This window comes from Carassius auratus, chromosome 31 (assembly GCF_003368295.1).
Source record: "Carassius auratus strain Wakin chromosome 31, ASM336829v1, whole genome shotgun sequence".
Classification (NCBI taxonomy): Eukaryota; Metazoa; Chordata; class Actinopteri; order Cypriniformes; family Cyprinidae; genus Carassius; species Carassius auratus.
Window position 1 is genome coordinate 5175241 of NC_039273.1, and position 25089 is coordinate 5200329.

The 25089-nt window shown below is 36.6% G+C and overlaps 1 protein-coding gene across 2 annotated transcripts in view; it reads left to right on the plus strand.

Moving 5' to 3' along the window:
* The first annotated feature begins 209 nt into the window (after positions 1 to 209).
* LOC113050301 (membrane-associated guanylate kinase, WW and PDZ domain-containing protein 3-like) overlaps positions 210 to 25089 on the plus strand; it is a 94308-nt gene continuing 69428 nt past the window's right edge. The window contains exon 1 of one of the 2 annotated variants that reach the window (XM_026213129.1): positions 210 to 1455. In XM_026213129.1, the coding sequence (XP_026068914.1) occupies positions 1149 to 1455 (307 nt within the window). In that variant the 5' untranslated portion in view covers positions 210 to 1148. The remainder of the gene's footprint in view (positions 1456 to 25089) is intronic. The other variant, XM_026213128.1, reaches the window with a different exon arrangement.

Sequence of the window (25089 nt, forward strand, 5' to 3'; positions counted from 1 at the left end):
TATAGCCACAATGTAAAGCAGAAACCCAACAATTTGGGTGAAATCGCTGTAAAACGCTGGTGTAATGGAAATCTGACAAACGCCAGTATTCAAAATTTACAAACCATATTGTTAATTAACCTAACCGTTGCTTAGAGTCGCCAAGCAGAATGGAAACATAATTATAGGCTATAATTCAACAGTTACAGGTGCGTTCATTGGTTTATCTTACAGTGAATTAGAACGCGACTGCTCCAATCAGAATTTAGAATCAAAACTGTCAGTTATTTATTGGTTTATTTTTTACATCTTGATATAGTAAATCAGTTAAGCTCAGTTTATATAAACCTCCACCTGAGCGCTATCCAGTCACAGGCCGCACTGGCTGACCGCTGAGAGCGCGCGCGCGCTACACACACTCGCTTCATTGGACAAATACAAGCTGAGCGCAACAGTAGCCACCGTGACTGGAGATCTGAGAGAGCAACCGCCGCGAATGACAGCATCGCAGCGTCCATTCGAGGCGATAAACACATGTTTGACCGTTTTATTTCTGTCGAGGGCTAAGAATGTGTGTAAAGCTGACGGTTCAGCCACAAGCCAGGAATGAAGACGCTTCAGACGCATCTACTCACTGACTGGGCACCGCGTTTCGAAGACGAACCCGAGCTTCGGCCGTTTGGACAGACCCGACAACAACCGAATATATCCAAGACAGCCGCTTCGGTATCTCTTTATACCTGTGGGACTCCGTTTTGCTGCTAAATCCATTCATTAACACACATTTTTATTGGGCTGTACTGACAGGCACGTTTGTCAGCGTGTCAGTCTAGTGCGCTTGATGCTTGCATGCAAAGCTTGATGGAACTTGCCAGGTAAACACAGTTTTACCTAATTCTTGTATCGATTGTTGTTTACTTTTGCATTATGTAGCTATAATAGTATAATCGGACATTTGTAACAGGCGTTTTTATGAGCGATATCTAAAGCAATCTAAAATGTTGTCTTAAACTAATAATGGTAGAGGCTTATAGAGATATGACGGGCTGGATGGCGTTCCACATCCGCGCGCTGTCATCCCCACACCGGGTAAAGTGAACGGCACACCGGGGAAGAGAGGCTTTAAAATCTGTTCACGTCAGACTGCACTAAAACATACAGGATAAACGATGTCTAAAACACTGAAGAGGAAGAAACACTGGTCTACCAAAGTACAGGAGTGCGCTGTGTCGTGGGGAAGCGTTGGGGAGTTCGGTGATGTTGTGGAGATCCTCGGAGGCGCCGAGCTCGGGGAGTTCCCGTTCCTCGGTCAAATGAACTTAGACGTGTTGGTGTGTCACGTCGGGAGACTACCGTACTACGGGGATGTGTTACTGGAAGTGAACGGGACACCTGTCAGCGGGCTGACGAACCGAGACACTCACGCCGTGATCCGCCACTTCCGAGAGCCGATCCGAATCAAGACCGTCAAACCAGGTAAACGGAGAGAATTTAGTTGTGTTTTCTGTCGCTAAAAGTGAATGTTGGCAAACAATACCGTTGCTAGGAGAGTTTGGCTCACAGCGCACTTGTATCTTCGAGGCTTACATTTAAAGGGACAGTTCACCACAAAATAAATAGTCTTCGCGTGTAGTCTACTACACACCATCTTTAGCTTATTTAAAGAGGCGTGTGAATTGCTTTCTGTCGTGGAACACGAACGTTTATTATTGGGTTGTTTATTGATTTGTTTATGAATGCATAATGTTCACGTTGTTCATTTCCACACAACAAAAGTGGATGGGGACAGAGGACTAATTCGCCATAGGTAGCCTTGAGGTTTTCCTGTGGGTTTTTATAGTGAGGTTATCAACTCATATTATTTTCAATACAAGTGTGTGTAATTTTCATTAGGAGCGTTTCCATTATAGATTTGTGCAAAACTTTGGCGATATTTTATAAATGTTGATAAAAAAGTATTGCGAAGTGACAGCGTTTCCATTAACCAATGTTATGTGACTAAAAAGTAATATTTTGCCTCTCAGTGTTGTTTGAAATATCATCTGTTGAGAAACTGAGTCATAAAGGTTTGGAATGACAAGATGGTGAGTTAATGCTCACATTATGTTCCTATTTAGTTGAACTAACATGGGAGTATTGAATCTGATTATTGAAAAGTGCCCTTTCCTTGAGTGTCCTGTAAGGTGCCTATAAATAAAGTTAAATAAAAAAAAAATTAATTAAATTTTTCGGAACTCAACAGCCCCAGAGTGAACAGTGTGAACATTCTGTAAAACGTCTCTTTTTCTGTTCCACTGAAGAAAAAATGATCCCAGTATGGCACCTCAGGGTTGACCTGTCCCTTTAAGACTGGCTGTGTAATTTCTTCATAGAACATTAAGAGCATGGGCAAATACTTTGCCGAACTGCATTCAGAAGATTCTTTGTTCTCTATCTCATAATGGTTGCACCACATGCCCTGGCTCTGACTTGTACTGTGCTTTAAGTGCCTTTATGTCAGAGGCACGGCGTTTGCCTTAGGGTTGGTGGGTAGAAAACACTCCACACTCCACACACATCTTATAAAAGCATGAGTGTTATTTCTAAGGACACTCACTGTTGGAGTGTGTATTGATCATAGCAAGTGGTTCACCTTTACTTTAGACAGGCCTTACTGGTGTATGAGGGCATGAAGAAAATCGGGAGGAGGACATCGTTACCATGGACACCGAATATCTTGGCGTTATTGATGGGTCGAATGAGTGTATTCTTAGGAAGAGGAGTGGAAAGGCACAACATGTCAGAGTAGTTATGGAGATAGGAGGAGGTTATTAACATTTAGATGTGAGAGTTGTTGCCATGGAGAGAAGGAGAGGGTACAGAAGGATAGCATTAACTGGATGGGTGATTGTTGAATAAATGAGCAGTATCTGGGATTGGGTGAGCATGCCCGTCAGCGGCAGCTAAGGCCCTGGCCTTTAGGATGCATACGAGGCTGTGTGCCATCTTTTGCACAGTGAGTCTATGTGAGCATTGTGCATGTTTGAGTGTGAGACTAATTTGTGGATATTTCTGTCCAGATCATTAGCTTATTAGAGTTGTTAGACTGATTCAAATGGATGACTCATGAGTTCAAGAATTATTTGTGATTTAGTCAATTTATTAGATCAAAAGAGTCATTTGTTTTTTAATTAAATTTGAAACTGAATTGTGATTATTTTTATTAACCCAGTGTAATTTTGTATGTTAATCAAACTACCTGGTCTGATTCTAACCATTGTGTGTGTATGTTTTTTTTTTTTTTTTTTTTGAACAATTTATTATATTATAAGTGTTAATTTAATTTATTTGTTTAATGTTATTATGATGAGTAGATGAGTCTTGGAAGGTTTAAACCAATAACTCTTATGTGTTTAAGATAAATTTAGGAGTATTTTTTTTTAACCGGTCATTTGGAGTTTGATTCAAACTGATAACTAAGGAGTTCAAACATTATTCGAGAGTTTTGGGACTGATTCATAATTGTTTTAAGAAGTTCATTAGATCATGAGAATCATTTGTTTATTTGTGAGTTGTTTGACCAATTCATTAGCTTGTTTGTGTTATTTATAAGAGTATAGTTAAGCCAGAAACGCACAATCTTGAGATGGATTTGAAGGTGTTTTTGACCAGTTTATCACTAACAGTAATTTGTTTCTAAATCACATAATTTCAATGAGTGAGTGGACAAACTGAAGCAAATAATTCATGAGATTGAGAGTATTTGTGAGTATATGAACAATTCATTAGTCATTTGTTCAAAAAGCGAACTATTCTAGTTCGTGAATGAGTTTTTCCACATGTATAAAAAGTGTTTTTTAGCTCCCAGCCCTGTGTAAATGGGTTTGCATGTGTCCAAAACTACTTTTAAGATAATGCTGGTGTTTAGTTTTGCTTTTGTCTAGCTCTTTTTCCAGCTGCACAAAGAGAATCTCATTTGAAATGCTCATGGACTTTGTTCACCTAAAAAGTACTGTACCGTATCCTGTGTTGTGGTTTTTTAGCACAGTAGTATGTAGGGATTGTGTGTATAAATGCATGTGTGTCTCCCATGTCCGGGCTTCGTATGGAATTCAAAGTGCGTGAATAATAGATGGAGTGAGTGAAAAGCCTATACACACTGAGGATCAGCTAATAGCAGGAAATGATGCTGCAGTCTTTGCCACAGGCACAAACACAGCAGTGCTCTGTCCACCAGCTGCTTCATCTCCATCTCGTCTACCTTTGCTTTCCTGTAGTCTAGTGAGGTTTTTGTCATTGGAGAATTGCTATGGTTATTTGTGGCTGTAGTAATTTGTCAGTCCAAATCTGAACAAAGTTGCAGTACTTTTTTCCCGCAGAAGGTCAAATAAACTAATTGTGTGTACAGTTACTTTAATCAAGTGATGTTAAATTGATTCCTCAAGCTTTCCCTAATGGTTAAAGCAAGATAAGCTTCTTTGACTGCATATATTGGTCACCACAGTCATTTTTTGAGAGTAAATTGCATTTACAGTAAAGCACTTAATTGAAGTCTAGACATTTTGCTGGGGTTAAATGACAAATCTTTGTTTATTTCGCAATACTGCAGTGATAGGAATGGGTGTTATTTGCACTACAAAGATGACAAATTTCTTTTAGGTCTAGACAGATTATTTCATGATTATATGGTACTGACACAATTCCTATGAATGAATTTTTCTTTGTGCCAACTGTCCATTATGTCAATTTCTGATGTCACTATGAGGATAATAAAGCTATTTGGGTTAACCAGTGTCACAAATTTACGACATTATATGAAATGCTGGATGTGACATTGTACAGATACGTTTTTTGATAAGTAATTTAACTACTTTAATCTCAAGTTAAAATGTATGTTTTAACAGCTTTGAGCAAAGTGACAAAGTCATGTCTATACTTTTAAAAATATTTCTATTTCACGTTTATGGTATGCAGCGTCATTGTTTTAATGTTTTTTGCTAACTTTTGAATTAGCTAAATAGATTTTCTGTTGTATAATTAACAGCCTGTTGTAGATATTCTCCATAATGTTAGATTAGAATTAACATCAAGTATCAGAATGATAAATGCAAAGATCTTTTTCTTTTCATTATGTTGCATTAGCGATTAAATCCTTTTTGTCTTTGGCGGGAAATGAAAGAGAGAAAGAAACATGTAATTGTCCAGTGAGTCCATTTTATTCTGGCTGAAATCACTCAAATAAACGCATCATATCACATTTTCTGAAACAGGAACTTCCCAGGAGGACTTGAATGCAGCGTGTCATCGGCAGTGCTCAAACCTCTCGCCTCTACTGTAGGTGGGCTGCATGCAATTGTTGTTGTTTTTCAGAGCCAGCGTCAATGTGGGAATTCACAGCAATTCTGATACATAGTGGTCCTGAATTGTTATAGTTTCATTTCTCTAGGAGTGAAGTATTGCAGTTGCAGCAACAGTTTTAGCTCTTTGAAATGGAAATCAGCCAGAGGCTCCAATTCCACTGTTCATATAATGAGAAACTGCATTGTTTTGTCCAAACAGCGAATTTTTGATTCTAACATATGAAAGGTTAATTCGAACATATGAAAGGTTAATTCAACCTTTCGTCTGGGCTAAATTAAGTCATTCCTTGCATGGAATATCACCTCATGAGAGCCTTAAAGGCATATAAATACAAAAAATGATGGAGCCCTTGAAGCTCTGTGATTCAGAATTAGACCAATAACAGCGTTAGACTGTTTTAAATGGATTGCACACCAGGGCATTGTGTTATTTTGACTTTAATGAGCTTATTGAAGCTTCAGTTAAAAGTTTTATCAAATATTCCCCAGCATGCACATTTATTTTGATAAATGATCCAGTTGCATATCTAAACTGTGAATCAGCACTTACTTTAAAGTTGTTAAACAATCCACATCATAATGTGTTGTTTGCTGCTCGCTATATTTCATGCTAATGAACAATGTATAGGGACCATTCCAGCTTATTTCCTTAATGAAGGACAAGTGTATGTAGCATTGGTGTGCATTATGATAAACCACTGTGGAATCGAGAGAGACACTGTTTGTCCCCCTTTTTACAGAATGTCTCTGTAACCTCTAATTATCATTGAAGCCTCAATATGTGATGGAAGGGAAGGACCTTGTGGTATTGTGTTCAGGTTATGGGAAAAAAATCTGCACGTCAAGAATGCACTAATTAGCTTAATTTAACCACTAGCAGCCTTCTGCAATCAACAGTATTGGTGTAAGAAAGAGCATTGAGAGTTCGTCAATATAGAGTATGTGCGTCTGCGGCAAAGCAAAAACCTGACAATTAGGACCCAAGAATTCAGTGTCTGAAGCCCACTTCTCCACTCTTCTTTATTAGCACTTCTCTCTTCCCTTTCAACTGCTTATCTTTCTATTCACCCTCTTCACTTGTAACTTCCTGTTCCTGTTCTTTCAAGATGCTCATCCCCTCTTGCTGGCAGGTGCACGTCGACCGAATGAACTGTCAAGTACAGTAGCTTGTCAAAGGCCTGATTGAAAACCCAATGTATTCATCGCTGATGAAGTCATCCTTGCACAGAAATTCACATGAGCTGCAGTCAGATACCTCGCACCATGGGAGTTGCTCGCTCGCCTATGAAATATTCCTGATAATACAAGGTGAAAACCATTTTACTTGCATATAATGAAAGTTGCCAAAAGTTCCTAGTTATTGGTGTCTGGTGATTGCTCATTATGTACAGTGTCTCAGTAATTCATGCGAAATGTCCAAATCTATCACTGTTCTGTACTGGAACCTTTTAGGGTGTTAGGCTCGACTGCATACCAGCTGTGTTTATGGCACAAAGGATTATATTGTATCACCTCCAAATGGCACATGTGGTGGCCTTTTGTCCCGTCGTTAATTACCAGTATTAGTGTGGATAAAACTGACGGATTGTGCTTGTTGCATGTGTGTTCGTCAGTTGCCATATGTGCTGACGCTGTCACTGGTTTTCATATTTGGCAATGTTAAGACAGCAGATTTGTAGGAGGGGCTTATGTTTCATGGACAAGAATGATTTATGGTTGTGTTATTTATGTAGATGTGCGTTACAGGGGTGTGGCCGTATAACAAATGGCAGATATGCTGCAGAACAAGGTCAGTGATTGAGGGAGGAGATGCTGGGTGTATGAAGGACTGTTCCCCACAAACCAGTAAACTCTTTTTCACATTTCTGTGTTTGGAGTCTTGAAGTAAATAATAATGGGGGAAAGCTGGTGTACAGAGGTGTAATGAGAGATGTTGGCAAATGTTATTGCACCAATAGCATGTTTTTTTAAAAATCACTTTCCAGTAGAGAGCAAATTAAGAAAAAGATAAATTACAGCAGCCAGGAGGGTGGAAGGTGCCAAATTTTCTGTTTGGGCAGTTGTACTTGTATGTTAATGTGGTGATGGTTTCTTTTAGCATCATATAATAATTGAAAATGGGTCCATTTTTTTTTACCTACTATATCTTTGTCGTTTCAATGTCTTTCAGTGTTTTTCTTGTATGAAACACAAAGGACGAACATCTAAGTTGCCTTTTTCCCTTACATTGAATATAATCACCATTCATTGTATCAAGAAGAGCAACTTGGACATTCAGTCTTTTTTTATGCTCCACAGTGATATTTTAGTTTTACTTTATATTCTATTATAGTATTTATTACTATGTTTAAATTAGCTTTTATATATTTTGTTTTAATTTTTATGTTTAAAATTTAGTAATTTTGTGCTTCAGTTTTTGTGTAATTTTTATTCGTTTCAATTTAATTTATTTTTGTTTTAGTTTATTACTTCAACTCAAACATATTTTATTTACTTAAACTTGGCTGTCAGCAAAAACGATTTTAATAGTTTAAATTTAAGTTTTAGTTAATAATAATATTGAAGGCTTTTCCAGACTATTTTCAAAAGCAATTGCAAATTGTATTTTCCATTGGAATTTACATTATTTGGATGCATGAATTGTGACATAATCCAAATGCAATTTCAAGTCTTGCATTATAGAGAGTGAAAAAGCAGACGTGGTAATTAATATTGCTATTTAAATATGACAGGCTCATATCTCGTAAAACATGGGAAATACAGCTACAAATGGACTTTGCTCTTCCATTTGAAATTTGTCAGTCACTGTGCATTATTTTTTTACACTTGCTTTTGCATTATGTCAGAATTTGTGTCCACATATGGAAAACACAATTGAAAACTTTCTTTTGAAGATAGTCTGGAATTTCCTTCCATACAATAACAACACGCGCTAAATGCAAAATGTACACCACTCCTAACATCTGACACGAGTCGCATAACCATGAGAAAGAAAGAAATGCAAAAAAGTGTGCTTGCAAAGTGCATCTAAGAGATGCAACACGCACCCTTGAGAAGGCAAATGTGGTGACCAAAAGGTAAAAGGAATCTCTAATGAGGGAATTGAGGCATGATTGACTAATCAATAGGGGAAGCGTGGATTGTGTTTAGTTTATTTTTTTTTGCTCTATTCCCAAAAAGGAAAGGCTGGATATGGGATCTTCTATAGCCATGCACCTCATTCCGAAAGCATTTATATGTTATTGCTGTTTTTTTTACCCATAAGCATATTCTGAACAAGTTAGAGCTGCCTGTTAATGTGTTCATTATAGAGAAATATATCATTCATTTTATCTTTTTTCTTTCATTTTAAATGGGAAAAGAAAATATACCAAGACATAAAATTTGACTATATACACAAATTAATTATTGAATTATTGTAATCTATTAGCCCATGGATAAATACCAAAGACATAGAATAGAATAATCAAAAAAAAATTAATTTCAAACCCTAGAATCAGAGTTTGCTAGTTTTAGTTAACACAGAAACAGGCAGAATGCCAGGTCGGTCCCGCTGGCGTAACATTTCCTTCTCATAGAGCCCTGCACACTACAGGAGTTGAACAACAGTTGGCTGTCTGAACATTTGGTCATGCTGGCAAGGGGAAGTCTGTGATGACGTGTGCGTATGTAAATAATCATGACATAATGGAAATGAGGATGATACAGTCTCTGTGTACTCGGTGTATTGTAGAATGCATGCATGCATAATCAGATAGCATCGAGTCGGCGTCAACCCACACATGCTGAGATAAACCACAGCAACTAAATGAATGTGCTTGCGAGTGTGACTTGATGTTGAAGTGTGTCACCATATGGTTGGGTATTGTTTAAATTTGATAGATTCCAATTCTGTTTCTTAGCGGTGCAATGGAACGTATGTAGATGATCTGTGATCCATACGGATCATGCTGCACGGTTCAGCACGCATGTGATTCACAGATTAGCTGTTAAGTTTACACATAATAGAGCTGCCGCACACCCGAAGCGCACATGCAGAAAGAGAGAGATTGCATGAACAGCAATTGATTCCTGTTTCACATACACACCAAGTTCTGTTAAAATACCAGTTTTGGCAAGTATTCTAGTAAACACAGTCGGTTCTGTCTTAAGTGAATGTAAACAGCTAAGAAAAAAAACTGAAGTGTGTCAGTATTAGCTCTGTGCATTTGGTCTTAAAGAGACAGCAGCAGATAAATACCTGTTTCTGTCTGCTAATCAAATAACACCACAGCTCTAACAAAGATTAATCTGTATTTAACTTGTGCATTGAGCACTATTGTGTTATTTTACACTTAATTATTACATTTCTGCACCTGAGTGCTACGGTTACTGACTTTATTTGTAACTTTGTTTTGTTGCATTCATCTATGCTTGTAATTTGTATAATTGTTCTTTTTTTATTACTAACTTTATTAATTAAGCTAGGAGTTTTTGCTGTGTTATAGAAGTACTTAACGTAAGCTTTTACTCGTTTAAAAAAATTGCTTTTGCTAATCTGAAAAATGATCCGAACTGTGATTCAAAATCCGTCATATGAGCCGAACCATGAGTTTTGTGATCTGTTGCACCACTAGTTTATCTATTCTGATTCTTATCAATTCCTAGTTTTGATTCCAATCAGAAGCAATGCAAGCCTTTAGATGCCAAACATATTTATTCTATCTTTGTTTTGTTTTTTGTTTTTTTTACAAAGCATTCTGTTGTAAGAAGCAACCCCTTTGCTTGTAGCATTTTAACTTAAAATCATTGCTTCCAGCCAAAATACAGTCCATAATCCAAAGTAATGCTTCCTCTGACGGCACCCATTCAATGCAGAGGATCCACTGGGGAGCAAGTGATGTAATGCTGAATCTGTTTTGATGATTAAACAAACATGCATCTTTGATGACCTGAGTGTGGGTAAATTTTCAGCAAACTTTATTTTTTTGCGTAAACTATTCCTTTAATTTTTTAGAGTTTCCTAATCAGTAAGCAGTACTTACTGTATTAATTTCTGATTTATCTTGGGTGTAGGCTTGTTTTCATGGCCATTTTAAAAAATGTTTTGCTATGATGTAACCAAATTGCAATGTTAGGAAAATGTTTTCTGCTTGTTGGGGATCATTTGTTTATTTTTAGCACTCAGTGGTATCTCTGTACGCTAAACAGGGACAAGAGAAAGTATTTTAATATAAAGATTATGCCAGTGGCCTTAAAGGCATAAATAGCACTGTAGAACAAGGAGACAAATTGACGGGTGTGGGCAGTTTCCTGACCCTTGACATGCGCTTTTTCTCTGTCTCACTGTCAAACACGCTCTTTTTCACTCTAGCACACAGATACACGTACGGAGTATATGAGGATTATAGAGCATTACGTAACCCCCCATGCAGACGTCCTCACAGGGACATTGCTTTCTGCTTGCATGCAGTAATCCAGAATGGCTGTGTCCCTAAACATGACAGAGACCGATAACAAGGATGACGTTGAAGGGCAACAAAGGTCATACATATTAAGAGCTGGACATAAATGGGTCAAAAATGGCAAGCCAGTGTAGGATTGACAGACTAAGTGGTAGGATATAAGCTACATTGACAGATGGGACCACCGAGGATATCATGTCATTTTCTATTTATCGACATAGTTATATAAATACAGCTATATTGATATGTAGCCATGGACTAGACTTCTTAACATTTATGGTATTAACTGATGATATCATATCTCTTAACTCCTTTTTACCCTGCTTACTACTTTAACATGTATTTATTAAATTATATATATAAAAAAATATTACAACTATTTATTTAGTATTTACTTTTTTGTACTTGCCCTGAAATATTACATTTTAGCATGTAACTCATGTCACATTGTTTGTGCTACTATAATAATAATAATACAAAATGAATACTACTATTAATAACATCATAAATGATACTTCAAATCGTGATGTTTGTAGAGGCTTTTAGTGTGCTTTTAGTTTTCTCAGCAATTGGACTTGTTTTTTTATTTTGTATTTTTTTTACCAGGTGGGCGATTAAAATGTGCAAATAAAGTCATACACTTACATTGAAAGTGTACTTGAGGCGTATTGACTTGGATGTGGGCTTGAAGAATTTTTTTTTTATCTTAGTTTTGGAATGGTAGATGGCTTTATAATGAGTTTACTATTATAAAGTAAGAAAAATACTGTTCATGTTGATTACTATGCGGCTTAGCCGGATTTTTTTTCCTTGTCTTCCTAAAATTGATGTTGTTGGATGTTGCATCATGTGCTGTCAAGTATCTGGACTTATTCTCTGATGGTTTGTGTAGGAGTGTGTGTGTGTGTGTGTTTGTTGTAAGGTTTATTTTCAGAGACCCTGTTTTCTTTTAGACACGGCTGACTGCCGCAAAGTTCCACACCATAGGTACACGTTCAATCAAACCGTCCTTAATGTTGTCCCAAACAATTACTGAGCTCAGCAGAAATTGCCCTTATGTTGTGATAAATGATGCATCACGTTGTTTTATATGGATCTTAATATTTAATTAAGTTTGTGGTGGACAGGATTATTTCATCCATAAACCATTAATGGATGTTCCTTAGATGCACCAGCACTCCTTTGGCTACTAATGTTATGTACCTGCTAATACCATGTATCTTTCTGTACAAATATTACTGTCTCTATTTGGTGAGGCTAGTTGCATCTGTCTCACGTTTGAGCATCCCGCCATCAGCATTCCATTTAAGAAGGCGTGTTGAATAAAAAAATAGCCCACATTTTATTAATCTGTCTTTTCATTGTGCTGTTTTTGAATGCAAGAACAGGTCTAATGTAAGATCACAGTCAGATGAACTCAAAATCAGCCTAATTGTACTGATTTTCCAAGTGTAATTTGGCCAATTCATTAGGGAAACCCACCGAAGAGTTGTTTTTTTGAAATCCGACTTGGATTTGGACCGTGGAAAGTTTCACACTCTGTCAGTAAAGAGTTTCTGTTTGTTTCAAACAGTCCTCAAGAATGTCTGCAGTCCATCATTCACTTGAAACCAGTCTAACCTGAATGAGGCATGAGCAATGACTACATAGGTCACATACTTCTTTGTAAGTAATCTTTTCCACAGACACCTTACAGACGGACTGAATAAATCTACACTTCCCTCTGCTGGAGGTGCGTTCAAGACATTCACCAGAATTGCCACATTTCTTCTTTCAGTAAACTGCAGAGAAGTTTATAGAAGTAGTTCACCCAAATATTGACAATTCTTAATCAGTCCCTCACCCTGAAACTCAAAATGTCTGAGGTGGAACTCAGAAAAAGATGTTTTGAAATATCTCCAACCAGTTAATGTCAGGCTAGTAGTCCATATGACTCATGCTCAGTAGTTACAGTCTTGTGATGCTATTTGTTAACAGATCAAAATATCCAAGTCATACAGACTTGGAACAACATGAGGGGGAGTAAATAGTGAGAGTTTTCATTTAAGGTGAATTGTCTCTTTAATCATCCCATCTGCTGTTATGGTGATTATGCAGATGGGACAGAGTCTTTAACAAGATCTCGACCCTTAATGCGACCCTCCCTCAGCGATGGAGCCATTTCTAACAAAAGTTTTATTGAGTATTAGGCAATTAACACTTGTTAATGGTGGTTTAAGATCCCAATAAAAGGAACTGCATCATTAAACATAACCTTTAAATAAAAACACAAGCATGACGGAGCATGAAAGGTTAATCTTTTTTCATCCAGACCTTTTGAAGATGGACAGCGCTTTGAAGAGATCTGGCTTTATTTCTGACAATGTAAATACCATCTTATATCTGCATATTTATACACATAAACTGACCTCGAAGAAGCATTTGGACACCTATGCCACACTTTGAAAATGTACAAATGTCATTGCAATTCTAAAATTATAAATAATAGATATACAGATCAGAATGTAAACAGATGCTGCTTGGTTTGCTGTTTTGTTTCCAATGCCATGACATTCATATATTAAGTATGACTTAAGAATCCAGAAGCTTTTTGGACCCAACATATCATATATCCTCATGAAATACACCCATGTCCTCTTCTTAAAACCTGTTGTTGTTAAAAGATGGACGTCTATGGCAACATAATGTATTCTAAACCAAAACAAATTGCTTCATTGTTTCTAAAAATGTCGTGGTGGCAATCCAAATGATGAAAAGAATGGAGTTTATTTTTTTTTAGACCAGAGCACCAGGTGATTTGAGACTATTGTTCAGATCTTATTGTGATCGATTCACACATCTGATGGTTCTATCAGGTTTCATCGTGTCATTAGAGCCAACCTCTTTTACTTCAGTGGACTCTCCGAAGTTATTATGGTACTGAAACAAATTTTAGCAATACTTTGACTCAAAGCACCTTTTAGAGATCACATTTGGAGATCTACACAGGCCCCTGGCAGCGACTTCATTCTTGGGGTGAGAGAATGTAGCATTTTCCTGCACCTTTCAACTTTCTAAACCAGAAAAGAGAGCGGAAGAGAAAATGATAGGCCCTGAGGCCAGTGGCTTTCAGACGGTCTGCCTTGCCCTTGTTATTCCTTCGTTTCTCCCCCGTTCTCTTCTTTGCCCTCTTTCCTCTGTATTTGTCGCCAAACTGTTTCTATTATTGGGCAGCATTCCCATTGAGCCATCAGATGCTGCCATCTGATTTGAAGTGGCAGACCACAGAGGCAGCCGAGCTTTCCGCTTCAGGAACTCTCTCTCTCTATCTGTCCGTCTCCCTCTCGGTTTCTTTCAAAAGGGATTTTAATGTCACTTTTTATTTTAGACACAGGATTTCTAAATCCCTTTCATGTATGCATGTTTGATCCTATGGAAAGCTCAGTCCTTCTCCAAGTTAAGCGGTCTCCACATTGTGGGTGTTGCTCTGGGTTACGTCCCCGCCGGGTGAGTCAGAGGCCAGTGGTGCTGAAAAGATGGAGCCTCTTTTTATGATATTCATAATGAGTGTGTGCGCGACTGCGCGTGTATATGTAGGGCTACAGAATTGTGTGTGCTGCATGTATGGCAACATGATACGATCAGCATTCATGTGTGTATATGCTATATAGTAAATACTTAAAAAAGGAAATAAAACAAAATAGCTGTATTTCCTAGAATTTCCTAGTGTTTGTGAATATATAAATAGTTTTAAATGGAACAGGGTTTTATATGTGTGCCGTTGCACAACAATACACATTGTGACTGTGCCCATAAAAGCATACTACCAAACTTCTCATGACATTTCTTAAGTATCTAGTATGTTTACTGTTATCAGTACAATATGGAACTGTTAACCCAAATAATAATATTTGGCTAAAAGAAAATTCCTCTGATATTTTATTTTTATGATCATATGATTTTTTTATTTTATTGACAGAAACTCGGTTGATATATTCAATTAATGAACCATGATTCATTTTATGCTTCCAGAATATTCTGTGTTTTTTAAAACATAAATAAATTGTCATTTAAATAGATGCATTTTTTTCAAAAACATTTAACTACCGAAATACAGCACAGTGTGTGGTATGCATACTCATGTATGAAATATTTTCATAATACATGCTTTTTAATATATACATTTTTTTACTTTAACCTGTAGTATGCTGTATACAGGAAGAAAAATTCTAGCATTCCATTATGAACATGTATATACTGAATATTAATGTACACTGAGACATTTCTTGTAAATACCTTGTCACATTTTAAAGCCAACTGGCTTTGTATACCTCAGTATACGACTGTACAAGGCCTGCTAAGACAAACCGGCCTGACCTGTTTCTGTATGTGTGTGTTTTGTGGGTGTACCAGTTACATAAACCCAGAGACAATGAGTTGGCAGGGCAAATTCTTATGTAAAACATTAGAGTTTTTGGTTTTATTGTGAAACAACTGTGTAAACTGACAGAACACTAGTCTGTCAACAAGAAAATAATCACCTTCAAATAATCGTTTTTTAACAGCTTGTATTACTAGGCATGTATTCTGATTCTAGCAGCAGATATATATTTTAAAGTACTGACTCTGTTTCTTGTAAAGGTAGGTCATAAAAGTGCCAACGAGAATGTAGAACTTTTACAAAGTTTTTGCCCTTCTCTTACCTCCATTTATTGTTGGAATAGCAGTGTCAGGCATAAACCCATGTTGAAAGCATTTCAGTCTTCCACACTGACATTTGCCTAAGTTCTACTGTAGATTTCACCTCACATATGATCGCATCTCTTTGAGCGTAGATTTTACACTTTTGAGCGCACTGTTCTTTTTTTCTGCTCCACATCTCTCATTCTTTTCGCATGCTAAAGGCGAAGATCAGTGAGCTGTGTATGAAACGTACACACACACACACACAGTTTCTTAAGAGTTCCTGAAATAGAAAAGTGCCTTGGCAGCTCTGATTGTTGACAATATTTTTTTTGTATCGGAGTAAACATTTTGAATATTTGCTAACCATGGTAAATAGTAACCTAAAAAGCCATAGGGCTGCTGTTGTTGTTCCCATTACAATAAAACTGTGATAGCTTGGCATTGGCCACATCTTCTGTTAAAAATGAGCTTAACATATTCTGGTTTCCAAATATGACTAGGGCCTTTCCTCAAATGTAAGTCTGTTGTTGCACTTGATTTGCAATATCATTCATTGTCCATAGCACAAACAGCTTGCGTTGTGTTACAAGGGATGCTCATATTGATTGTTAAACTGTTAACTAAAAGTAAGAATTTGGACCGGTCAATACTATCAGTTATTTACTTTTAATCTTTATTTTTTTCAAGTTTGCTGCATTGTTAAATCAAAAATATGCATATTTAAGTCACAGGGGTGTTTCAATACGTGCAACCACAAGTGCCTACAGACATATTTTGCTGCACAAACACCTGCTCCACTTTCACTGAAGTAATAAGGCAACACAATTTAAAGACCTCTGATTGGCCATTGCATTCATGAAATCAACAGATATGTCTTTGACTGACTTCAGTGCTCAACACTGGAGAAATGTGTGTTTTCTGCCATGGAACAGGCTTCACTGCAGACAATGCCCCACAGCATGTCGACGCACTAAAAACAAACTAAAAACTAAAGTTGTGCACTGAAATAGGCCTGCTATTTATTTTTATGTTTGAAAAAACAAGCAGTTCCTGAAAGCGCATAGAAGGATTCAGTGTGTGTTTTAATTTTGACATCTTAAATTGTTAATTATTTACGTGAAAAATATTTTGTCTATTCATTTTACGTTTTTCTTTGTTCTCAGAAGTGCTGCAGGTATATTTTTAATGGGTCACAGACACACGTCCATTCTATTCTTTAATACTAATTAATTTTTCAAATCTTATCAGTTAATTATTAATGTCCGGATAACAAGCTATGGTTGTCAATCGGGAAAATTCACTGAAATGAGCATCCCCATGATTTACCAACACGGCTGGGTTTTGACACAAATTTCACAATTTGATACGTTTATCCTTCACAAGCTTGTGATTCGATTTGATTCCGATTAGATTCAATTAGATTCAATATTAATTATTTTGGATATATGTCATGTACAGGACATGGCAAATTTTCTCAAGGAAAAACAAATCTCTCAACTAATGCTGTAAAATTTAGCCTACATGAGATTCAATAATATTGACAGTTGAAATTTGCTGATTTGTATACAAACACTTAAAGTAAAATATACTAAGTTTTTGTAATATTAAAGTTATAATACTAAATTTAACTTTAAATAAAATTTTATTTCAGTTATATTTCTACTCCAATTAGTTTTTTGAAATATAAACATTTTAATGGTGGTTGTCACAAAAACTTGACAGATTTATTTATTAAAACAAATTAAATATTGAAGAACAGTTTAAAAATATATATATATAATATATATATATATATATATATAATATATATATAATGAGTATGTTACATGGAGATTATTTTTCTAGCTGACTAATGAGGTCATGTTCACCGAATATGTTTTTCTGTGGTAAATGTGACCTTACGTGACATTGTTTATAAGATATTGTCGTCATTCTGCGTTGAGATTACATGAGACAGGAGACTGATTTCGCTAAGTTGTACTCTTTCTTTTAACATACCTTCAGATGTTTATTTCATGCTGTAACTGCTATTAAAGCATAGGAGGTGATCCGTTCACAGTGATTTGTCACTCCACATTAAATGGCGCCAAAACGGCATTTAATATTTGAATATTGTTACAAAATCTGAGATTTGTTTCATATCAGAAGTAATAAACCACAAAGCTTATTGCAATTCATTGGATGGAAGGCACACTACAATGTTCCATTTATTATCTGACAGGTGAAACTAATCGATTCTTAAAAAAGAGAATCGATTAAAATCAACAAATCAATGTTTTTTACCCAGCCCTAGTTACTAATGTTAAATATTTGGGGTTAGTGGTTTTAAGTAATTCCATATAAATTTGTGCAATTTTAATAGTAATAATTCCACTAACCATGGCAGTTTAATGGAAAGTATGATAAATTTGTTAAAAAATTGATGTCTGATATTTACTTGCTTTCTAAAGAAGATTCGGAGGCTCACTTGAAATGGAAATGAAATGTAAAACACACAGCTTGAATATCTAGTATCTGTATCTCACTTCTCCATCCTGCAGAGTTCTTTAGAATCAGATCAATTTGTTTGTGCATATCGACAGCAAAGCACCACTTCAATTCAACATGTGCTCCTGGGCACCTGGTTAGAAGCCCGCTGCTATAAAACGACTAAAGGATGTACATTTCTAAATGTCTCACTGTGACTTGACGTATCATGGCCTGATGGGGAGATGGCTATTTGTTGCAAATGACTCACCCATGATGGTCAGTGAAGTGGATGCAACACATTAACAAGCCGGAAAAATTCTTAAGCCGCCCGCGGTGGTCCCATTTACTTGTGTTTTGCCTGTATTAGTGGCCCAATCAACGTCAGCACTTTATATTACTGCCACAGTTTCCGTCAGCTTGGCATATGGTGGCTTGGCATCTGGTGGCTGACAAGCGCTAGGTAAAATGTTGATGTTGCTTTTTCTCTCACGTACGAATGATGCAAAAGTAGCAAAGCAGCATAAGATGTTGACGTCTGAACTGGAATAGTTGTTTACAGCTGAAGTTTGTTGGCTGAGGGCATCTGCGGGAAGCTGTTTCCAGTTTATAGCATAGTAATCAAACTTACGCATTCAGTCGCTTTGAACACGTTTAGCCGTGTGATTAACAGTGTTTAAGAACAGTTATATGTAGCAATAGCATGGGAATTAATTAGCTGTGTAATTGAGCAAAAGTCAGTTATTCAGGCTCATTTATGGGACTAGCAGAGTGTTTAATTTGGTTGCAAAAGCTAGTTTTTAATGTTGAGATGAACATTTAGGAGAATAAGGTTGCGTTAGTGTTGGATCAGTACAAAAATTTAGGATTTAACACAATCACAGTCTGGTTTTGATATTACATCAACACTTAGCAACACATTCAGTTGCATTTGAGAGCATTATTACTCCAGTCTACAGTGTCACATGATCCTTCAGACATCATTTTTTTTTTTTTAAATAACGTTTCTTGTTGTTATTAATGTTGAAAACAGTTGAGCTGCTTAATATTTTAGTGCATTATTGCAATTGCTTGATAAAAGTATTCATTTTATGTATACACAGTTTTTACATAAAAGATTGTCTCAGATTTTTTTTATTGTATTTTAAATTGCATCAAAACAAACAGAAAATGCTAACAAATCTGTAATAATACCCCCTCACCAACTTATACAAAAAAAGTTTTTTGTTAATTCATACTTGTTAAGCTTTGATAATTCAAATCCACCATAGAGTATGCATGACTTTCATTGATAGATACATAACTAAAGTTTTACATTTCAATTTGTAAATTTGGGGAAATGTGCTAATGATATTATATGTCATTATAATATCAGTGTATCCACTCTTACTCTTCACGCCACACTCTTTGAACTCTGCTGGATAGCAGTGCATTGCTGTCCATGTGAGGTAACGAAATGTGCAATATTCTGATATCATATCCGGCAAATTTTTGATACTGCACAACCCTAGTTTGTATGCTGCCAATAAAACGTGCATCGTTAGCTCAGGTTTTCTCTGTTAGTAGATGAGGAGAATTCCAGATGCCGTGTGTGTGTGTGTGTGGGTGAACCTCTGATGTATTTTTAGCCGTTTGCATTATGAATGCCTGACAGGCTTGTTCAGAGGCAAGCCAGCGCTACTCTGTACAGAATACCGTTCCTTTTACCTGTGCATGTGCACGCAAACGATCACATTACACACGTGCATACAGCACAAGCTATAGATCATAATGTGTGTAGCAGCACCTGTGCTTGTTTGTTTAATGGGAATAGTAGAAAAGTAGAAATCCATTTTCCTGCTTTATCTTTGAACTCCAAACATTCCTTTCATCTAGGCTACCTCACTCCATCCGCTGGGGGAAAATAGCGCCGGCATGAATCCTCGCACATGCATAAAACCCAGTTTAATCACTCTTGTGCATCAAACCCAAGGGCCTTTGCTGTGTTTGAATGTGCTTGTGTGTTGAAGTCCTCTTTGTCAGTTTCGTTTAGTTATAACACTCGAAACCCGTCAACTCCATGTTTCACCTGGTAAAGATATAGTCATAATAGCCTAAATACAAATGCTTATTTTCATCTCCATCTCTGGTACATCTGTGTTTTCTGTGCATGTGTTTGAGAGACTTTCTAGAGGCACTGATGTCTTGTCTCTATGAATGTCTCTAAGTCGGAATAAATCCTCTTTAAGCTCTGGATTTCAGACGTTCATGTGGTGCCGTTTGCGTCCCATCAAACACATTAATGCCTCTGGACTTTTCCAGCACCATCCGTCTATCTCTCTTTCTCTACTAAAAACTAAAGTGTCAGCTCACTCATACCTCACAGATGGTCAGCAGGCACTCAAGGAAACTGGATCTAATTAGCCATAGCTTGGTAAGATGTTTGTGATTTATGGTTGACATGGCATGCTTTTCTTACACGTCCATTTTGAGCTGATCATCATATGGCGTGACAGTCCGTGACACATTTTTCTCTGTTCGCACTACAGTCGCATCAAGAACAATCATGCATCAGAGACTGTCCAATTCATTAATAAATTATTTTTTTTAAGTCAATGAATCAGGTGAATCACAGAACTAGTCTGGATTCTTTTTTAATGAATCTGATTCGAATGCAAGGAATTTCAGTGAATAAAAAGTTTTGTATAACATTGGATTATAGTATAGGTTAGGGTTAGGGTTAGGACTAGGGTTTGTTTTAGGATTACTTGCATGTAATTATGCAAAGTTAATTGTTATTATAATAGTAATTACATGTAAGATGTGTAACAAGGACACCTTAAAATAAAGTGTTACTGAAGTTTTTGCTCACTCAGGACCTATAACATCTTCCAATGATATCAGAGAGTGAAGAGATAAGTTTGACTTTAAATGTTTTGTAATAAGTTCATGGTTAATATTTTGTTGCTGTTAAAACAAAAAGTCCTACTGGTGTATATGTATATGCTGTATATATACTGCATTAAACAGTTTTATTATTTTAAGGTTTAACTACTTTAACTGCTTTAAAAAAGGTCATGCAAATTAAATGAATAAAAAATGCATTCAAACAATGGCATGTTGCCTAAACAGCTTTGAAAACAAGTAAAAAGAACAAAGAATCAAATTGTCAATAGATCAAAGACAGTTTGAAGTTTTTTGAGTATGTGAATGTATGGCTTTATTAAAGCTGTTGATGTTAACAAGCCAAGAGCAGGATGTGTTTATCTCCTTTGAATATTAGCCTTATTTGAATATTATAATGACATAATAGACAGAATTTTAACTCATGCCGTCTTTGAGATCTAATTTGTGTCATTACATTTTTATCAGTTCTGTTTAGATTCACTTAAGATATAACTATTCACATTGATATCATGTCAATAATGTATTAAGAATGCAGCATTTGAAAAGATCCACTTGTCAGTCACTGAATCTTTTTGTACTTTTGTATTCACTAATAGTGTGTAGAGCAAGTACATTTTGATTGACAGCTTTTTAAAAACCCGAACCAGTTTACAGCCGGACATTATTCAAATGTGCGCACGCCAACCTCTTTTGCCTTTTGTAAAGAATGAGTCATTTATACATGTATTAACATAATTTATTAATAACTAACGTAGACTAGACCACTTCGAAGTTGGAATAAAGAAATAAAATAAGTCCTTTGTAACATCGTAACATCTCAGCACTCTAAATAGGCATAGGCTCATTTAGCCTTTACATAGACCAACGCACCAATAAATACGAGTCTTTTTTAACAAATTAAATTAAATGAAGATACATTTTAAATTAAGATGGGTATTTGGCAATAACCAAATTAAGATAAAGGCTCCACTGGATTTGCTTCGCCACTAGCATCTGACATTTAATAAAAGAATAATTCCAACATTAGCGTAAATACTCTGTCCACATTATGCATTTAAGACTCAATATTTAGTTATCATTTAAAAAACATTTACTCACAGAGATTAGGCTAAGTCTACATGTTTTTGTGGAGGAAAATGATTGAATCTACTGTAGAGGTCTTCAGCGTGTTCCTGCGCTCTCTGATGGTGCGTCATTATTCACTCATTATTCTCATTATAAACATGGTCAAAACTTTTCCACACCTTAGACCTTGCTTTAGTTGCTCGTGCAACCGATACGTAATCGTCAGAGGCAAGCCTCCGTTACACCTACTCAGCATCCATTTTTGCATCTTATTTGTGCTAATCGAAACATCACAATCATCACGAACTTTTTATTCAGTTCTGAGACTCCCCTGGTTGTTCCTGGTTGATCAGTAAAATACACAGGGCTGCCGAGAAAACCAGTAATTTGACAGCATGGTGCCAGCTCCATTGCCTGTAGGTGATTGATTAAGGATCCCTCTTTGACTTGTGTGTTTCTTCCAGTCCCCCGCTGTAATAATTATGCATGCTCAGACTATGTTATTGATTGTCTCTGTAATTCTGAAGAGAGTTGTTATCAGTCCCAGCTGGGTTTGGTACCAACTTTGTGCATTTTGTCATGATGAGGTCACTTAAATGGAGATGCCACAATTTGGAAGGTGATTTTCTTTTCGTCATTGACCTATGTCAATATATATATGTCATATATGTATATTATATTTGTGTATTTTTAATTGTACATACGTTTCAGCACATTATGGGCCCCAGGAAGACTAGCAACCACATTGTGGAAGCTAATGGGGACCCAAATAAATAAACAAATAAACAAATAAACAAATTGACCTGTATCCCTTCTCTCTCAATGCCTGTTTTCCCGTTTTTTTTTTCTTCCATGGGTGTCCTCTAATGCCACAAAATAGGTTTGACATAGAATTGGCACAGTTGTAGCGACACGGATATTGGCGCAGGAAGCGGGAATTCGGTCTCCCCAAGGCACGGCGTGGCAATTGTCGAAACTGAGGCTGTTAATCTGATGGAATCAGATATTTGTTCTGGACTGATTGAGAGAGGGAGGATGGAGATTCATTAGAGCTTCACCCAGCACTCTGTGTATGCCAACTACGTGTGTGTCTTCTTTGCTCAACAGAGTGTGGACACAAATCTCAGGGGCATAGCCACCCCCTGCTGTTCCAGACGTTTTGCAGATAAACAGCGAAATGAAGAAGTGTTAGACACAGTGTTGATGTGCTACTGCTCTGCGATTTCCATGTGCAATTTGTCCATCATTTACCACTTTGTACAGATAGAGGTTCAATGTGTGCACATAAAACTGAAGTGTGAGATTTTTTGATATCAATGTAGTGGTTGCCTCTGTATATTATGTTTGGGAATGCATAAACAATCCTCTACATTGCATATGTGACTAAATCTTACTCTGGGCCAGAGTATGTGAGTGGAATGGAGCGTCAACAGTTTCCCCTCCGAGCATTTAATAATCACTCTGCTCCAGCTTTGCTGTGGGTTCACCATTTCCCACTCATCGCTCCACTGATATCAGAAACACCACTCTGCCGTTGCTCCGTGTCTTAAGTATTTTTAAAATAGCACAGTTCTGTTCATAACGTATATTACAAAATTTTTTTAAAGTAACAGGAGAGTTTTAAAGTGACTTATTGGAACAATAGTACATCATCATAATGCATTAATTATGCATGGCCCATGCAGTAAAAATAGTTTTGCCATTTATTTGCCCTTAAAGTGTAACTTCGAAAAAAATGAGTAAAAAAAAATTATCAGGGGCACAATGCAGGAAGCAACGCAGAGAAGAGGAGCAGAAAAATATCAATATGGAAGTAAAAATCACATGTTAATGACTGTATTAGCTTGTTATATTTATGTAGAATTTTGAAATAGTATTAATAGTGGCGATATGGTCATTTTTCAAATCGTCCTCCCGTGAGATTGATGATACATGATATTATCGTGATATTATCGTGATATTATCGTGCATGGGTGGAGCAAGAGAGACTCTTTGTTCTTGTCATAGCATAACTATTTAGTGTTTTAACCACGCAAGAGCGAGCCTATGGAATCACCAATAGTCAAAAATATATACTTAAATAATACTGACTGATTTAACTAACGTTAAATATAAAAATACTGTATTTAAAACAGCTAGTTCATATATAGTCAGAGCCAGCTGTCATATTGTGCGTCCTGTGACAATTCTGCCACATCTGCGCACAGAAGTTATCAATCTAAATGTGAAATCATGAAAATCAATAGTAGATTTCATTTAAAGTTTCATTTAAAGTCCAACAGTTTAACATTAATATTGGACATAATCAAACATGTTATATATATAAAAGGTATTGGTAAACAGGTAAGTTCATATATTTGGAGTACGGTTGAATTGAACTGATGTATCTGTCATACAGTGCTCCGGACCGCACGCCGCATGACGTGACTGACGCACCGCCAAAGAAACATGAATGAGATGCATACTAACATAACTGTGGCATTAAACTCAGTTAGTGAGGGCTCATTTAAAATATTGCACATATATAGGCTGTTCAGATTGACTTGTTAAAGTGCAATGAAATACCTTATATCTGCAGATGATGTACGTCTCTTTGTGGATGGAGACTTTGTAATGGCCAAAACTGTGTATTTTGCATGCATCACATTATATTGCGGTGTTCATGAAAATAATGACAAGACAGCAGAGTGAACTTATCATACATAGTGGTTCTCACATAGTCCTTCTACGTCATCGCCACATAGTGTGTGTTATAATTTAAGTGATCAGTCTTTAAGAGAAGGACTACGTGAGAACCACTTTGGATGATAAGTTTGCTGTGCCGCCTTATTATTTTATTTGTAAACCAAGAAAGAGTTCATCTCTCATGTATGAGAAGAGTGTGTTGCCTTGTATCAACCATTAAATGTGTGGGACACCAGCTCCTCATTTTCTATCTCTTTCATTTCACGGATTTAACGAGATATCCGAGTCAAAGCATTACAACTTTCCTTCAGCGACTACAGGCTCTAATCCTCCTGCACTCGTGCGTGCAAGTGTGTGTTTGTGTGTGAAATGCGGTGCTGAAGTGAAATAGCTGCGCAGTTCAATAGCCGAATTATAATAGGCTGCCTAATAAAAATAATAATAGTTTTTATTATTATTATAATCTAATACATTAATAGGGGACTGAGACTAATATCGTTGTGATTATCAACAGAGAAATCTGCTTATGTCGATATCTCTGACTATCGTGGATACACAAT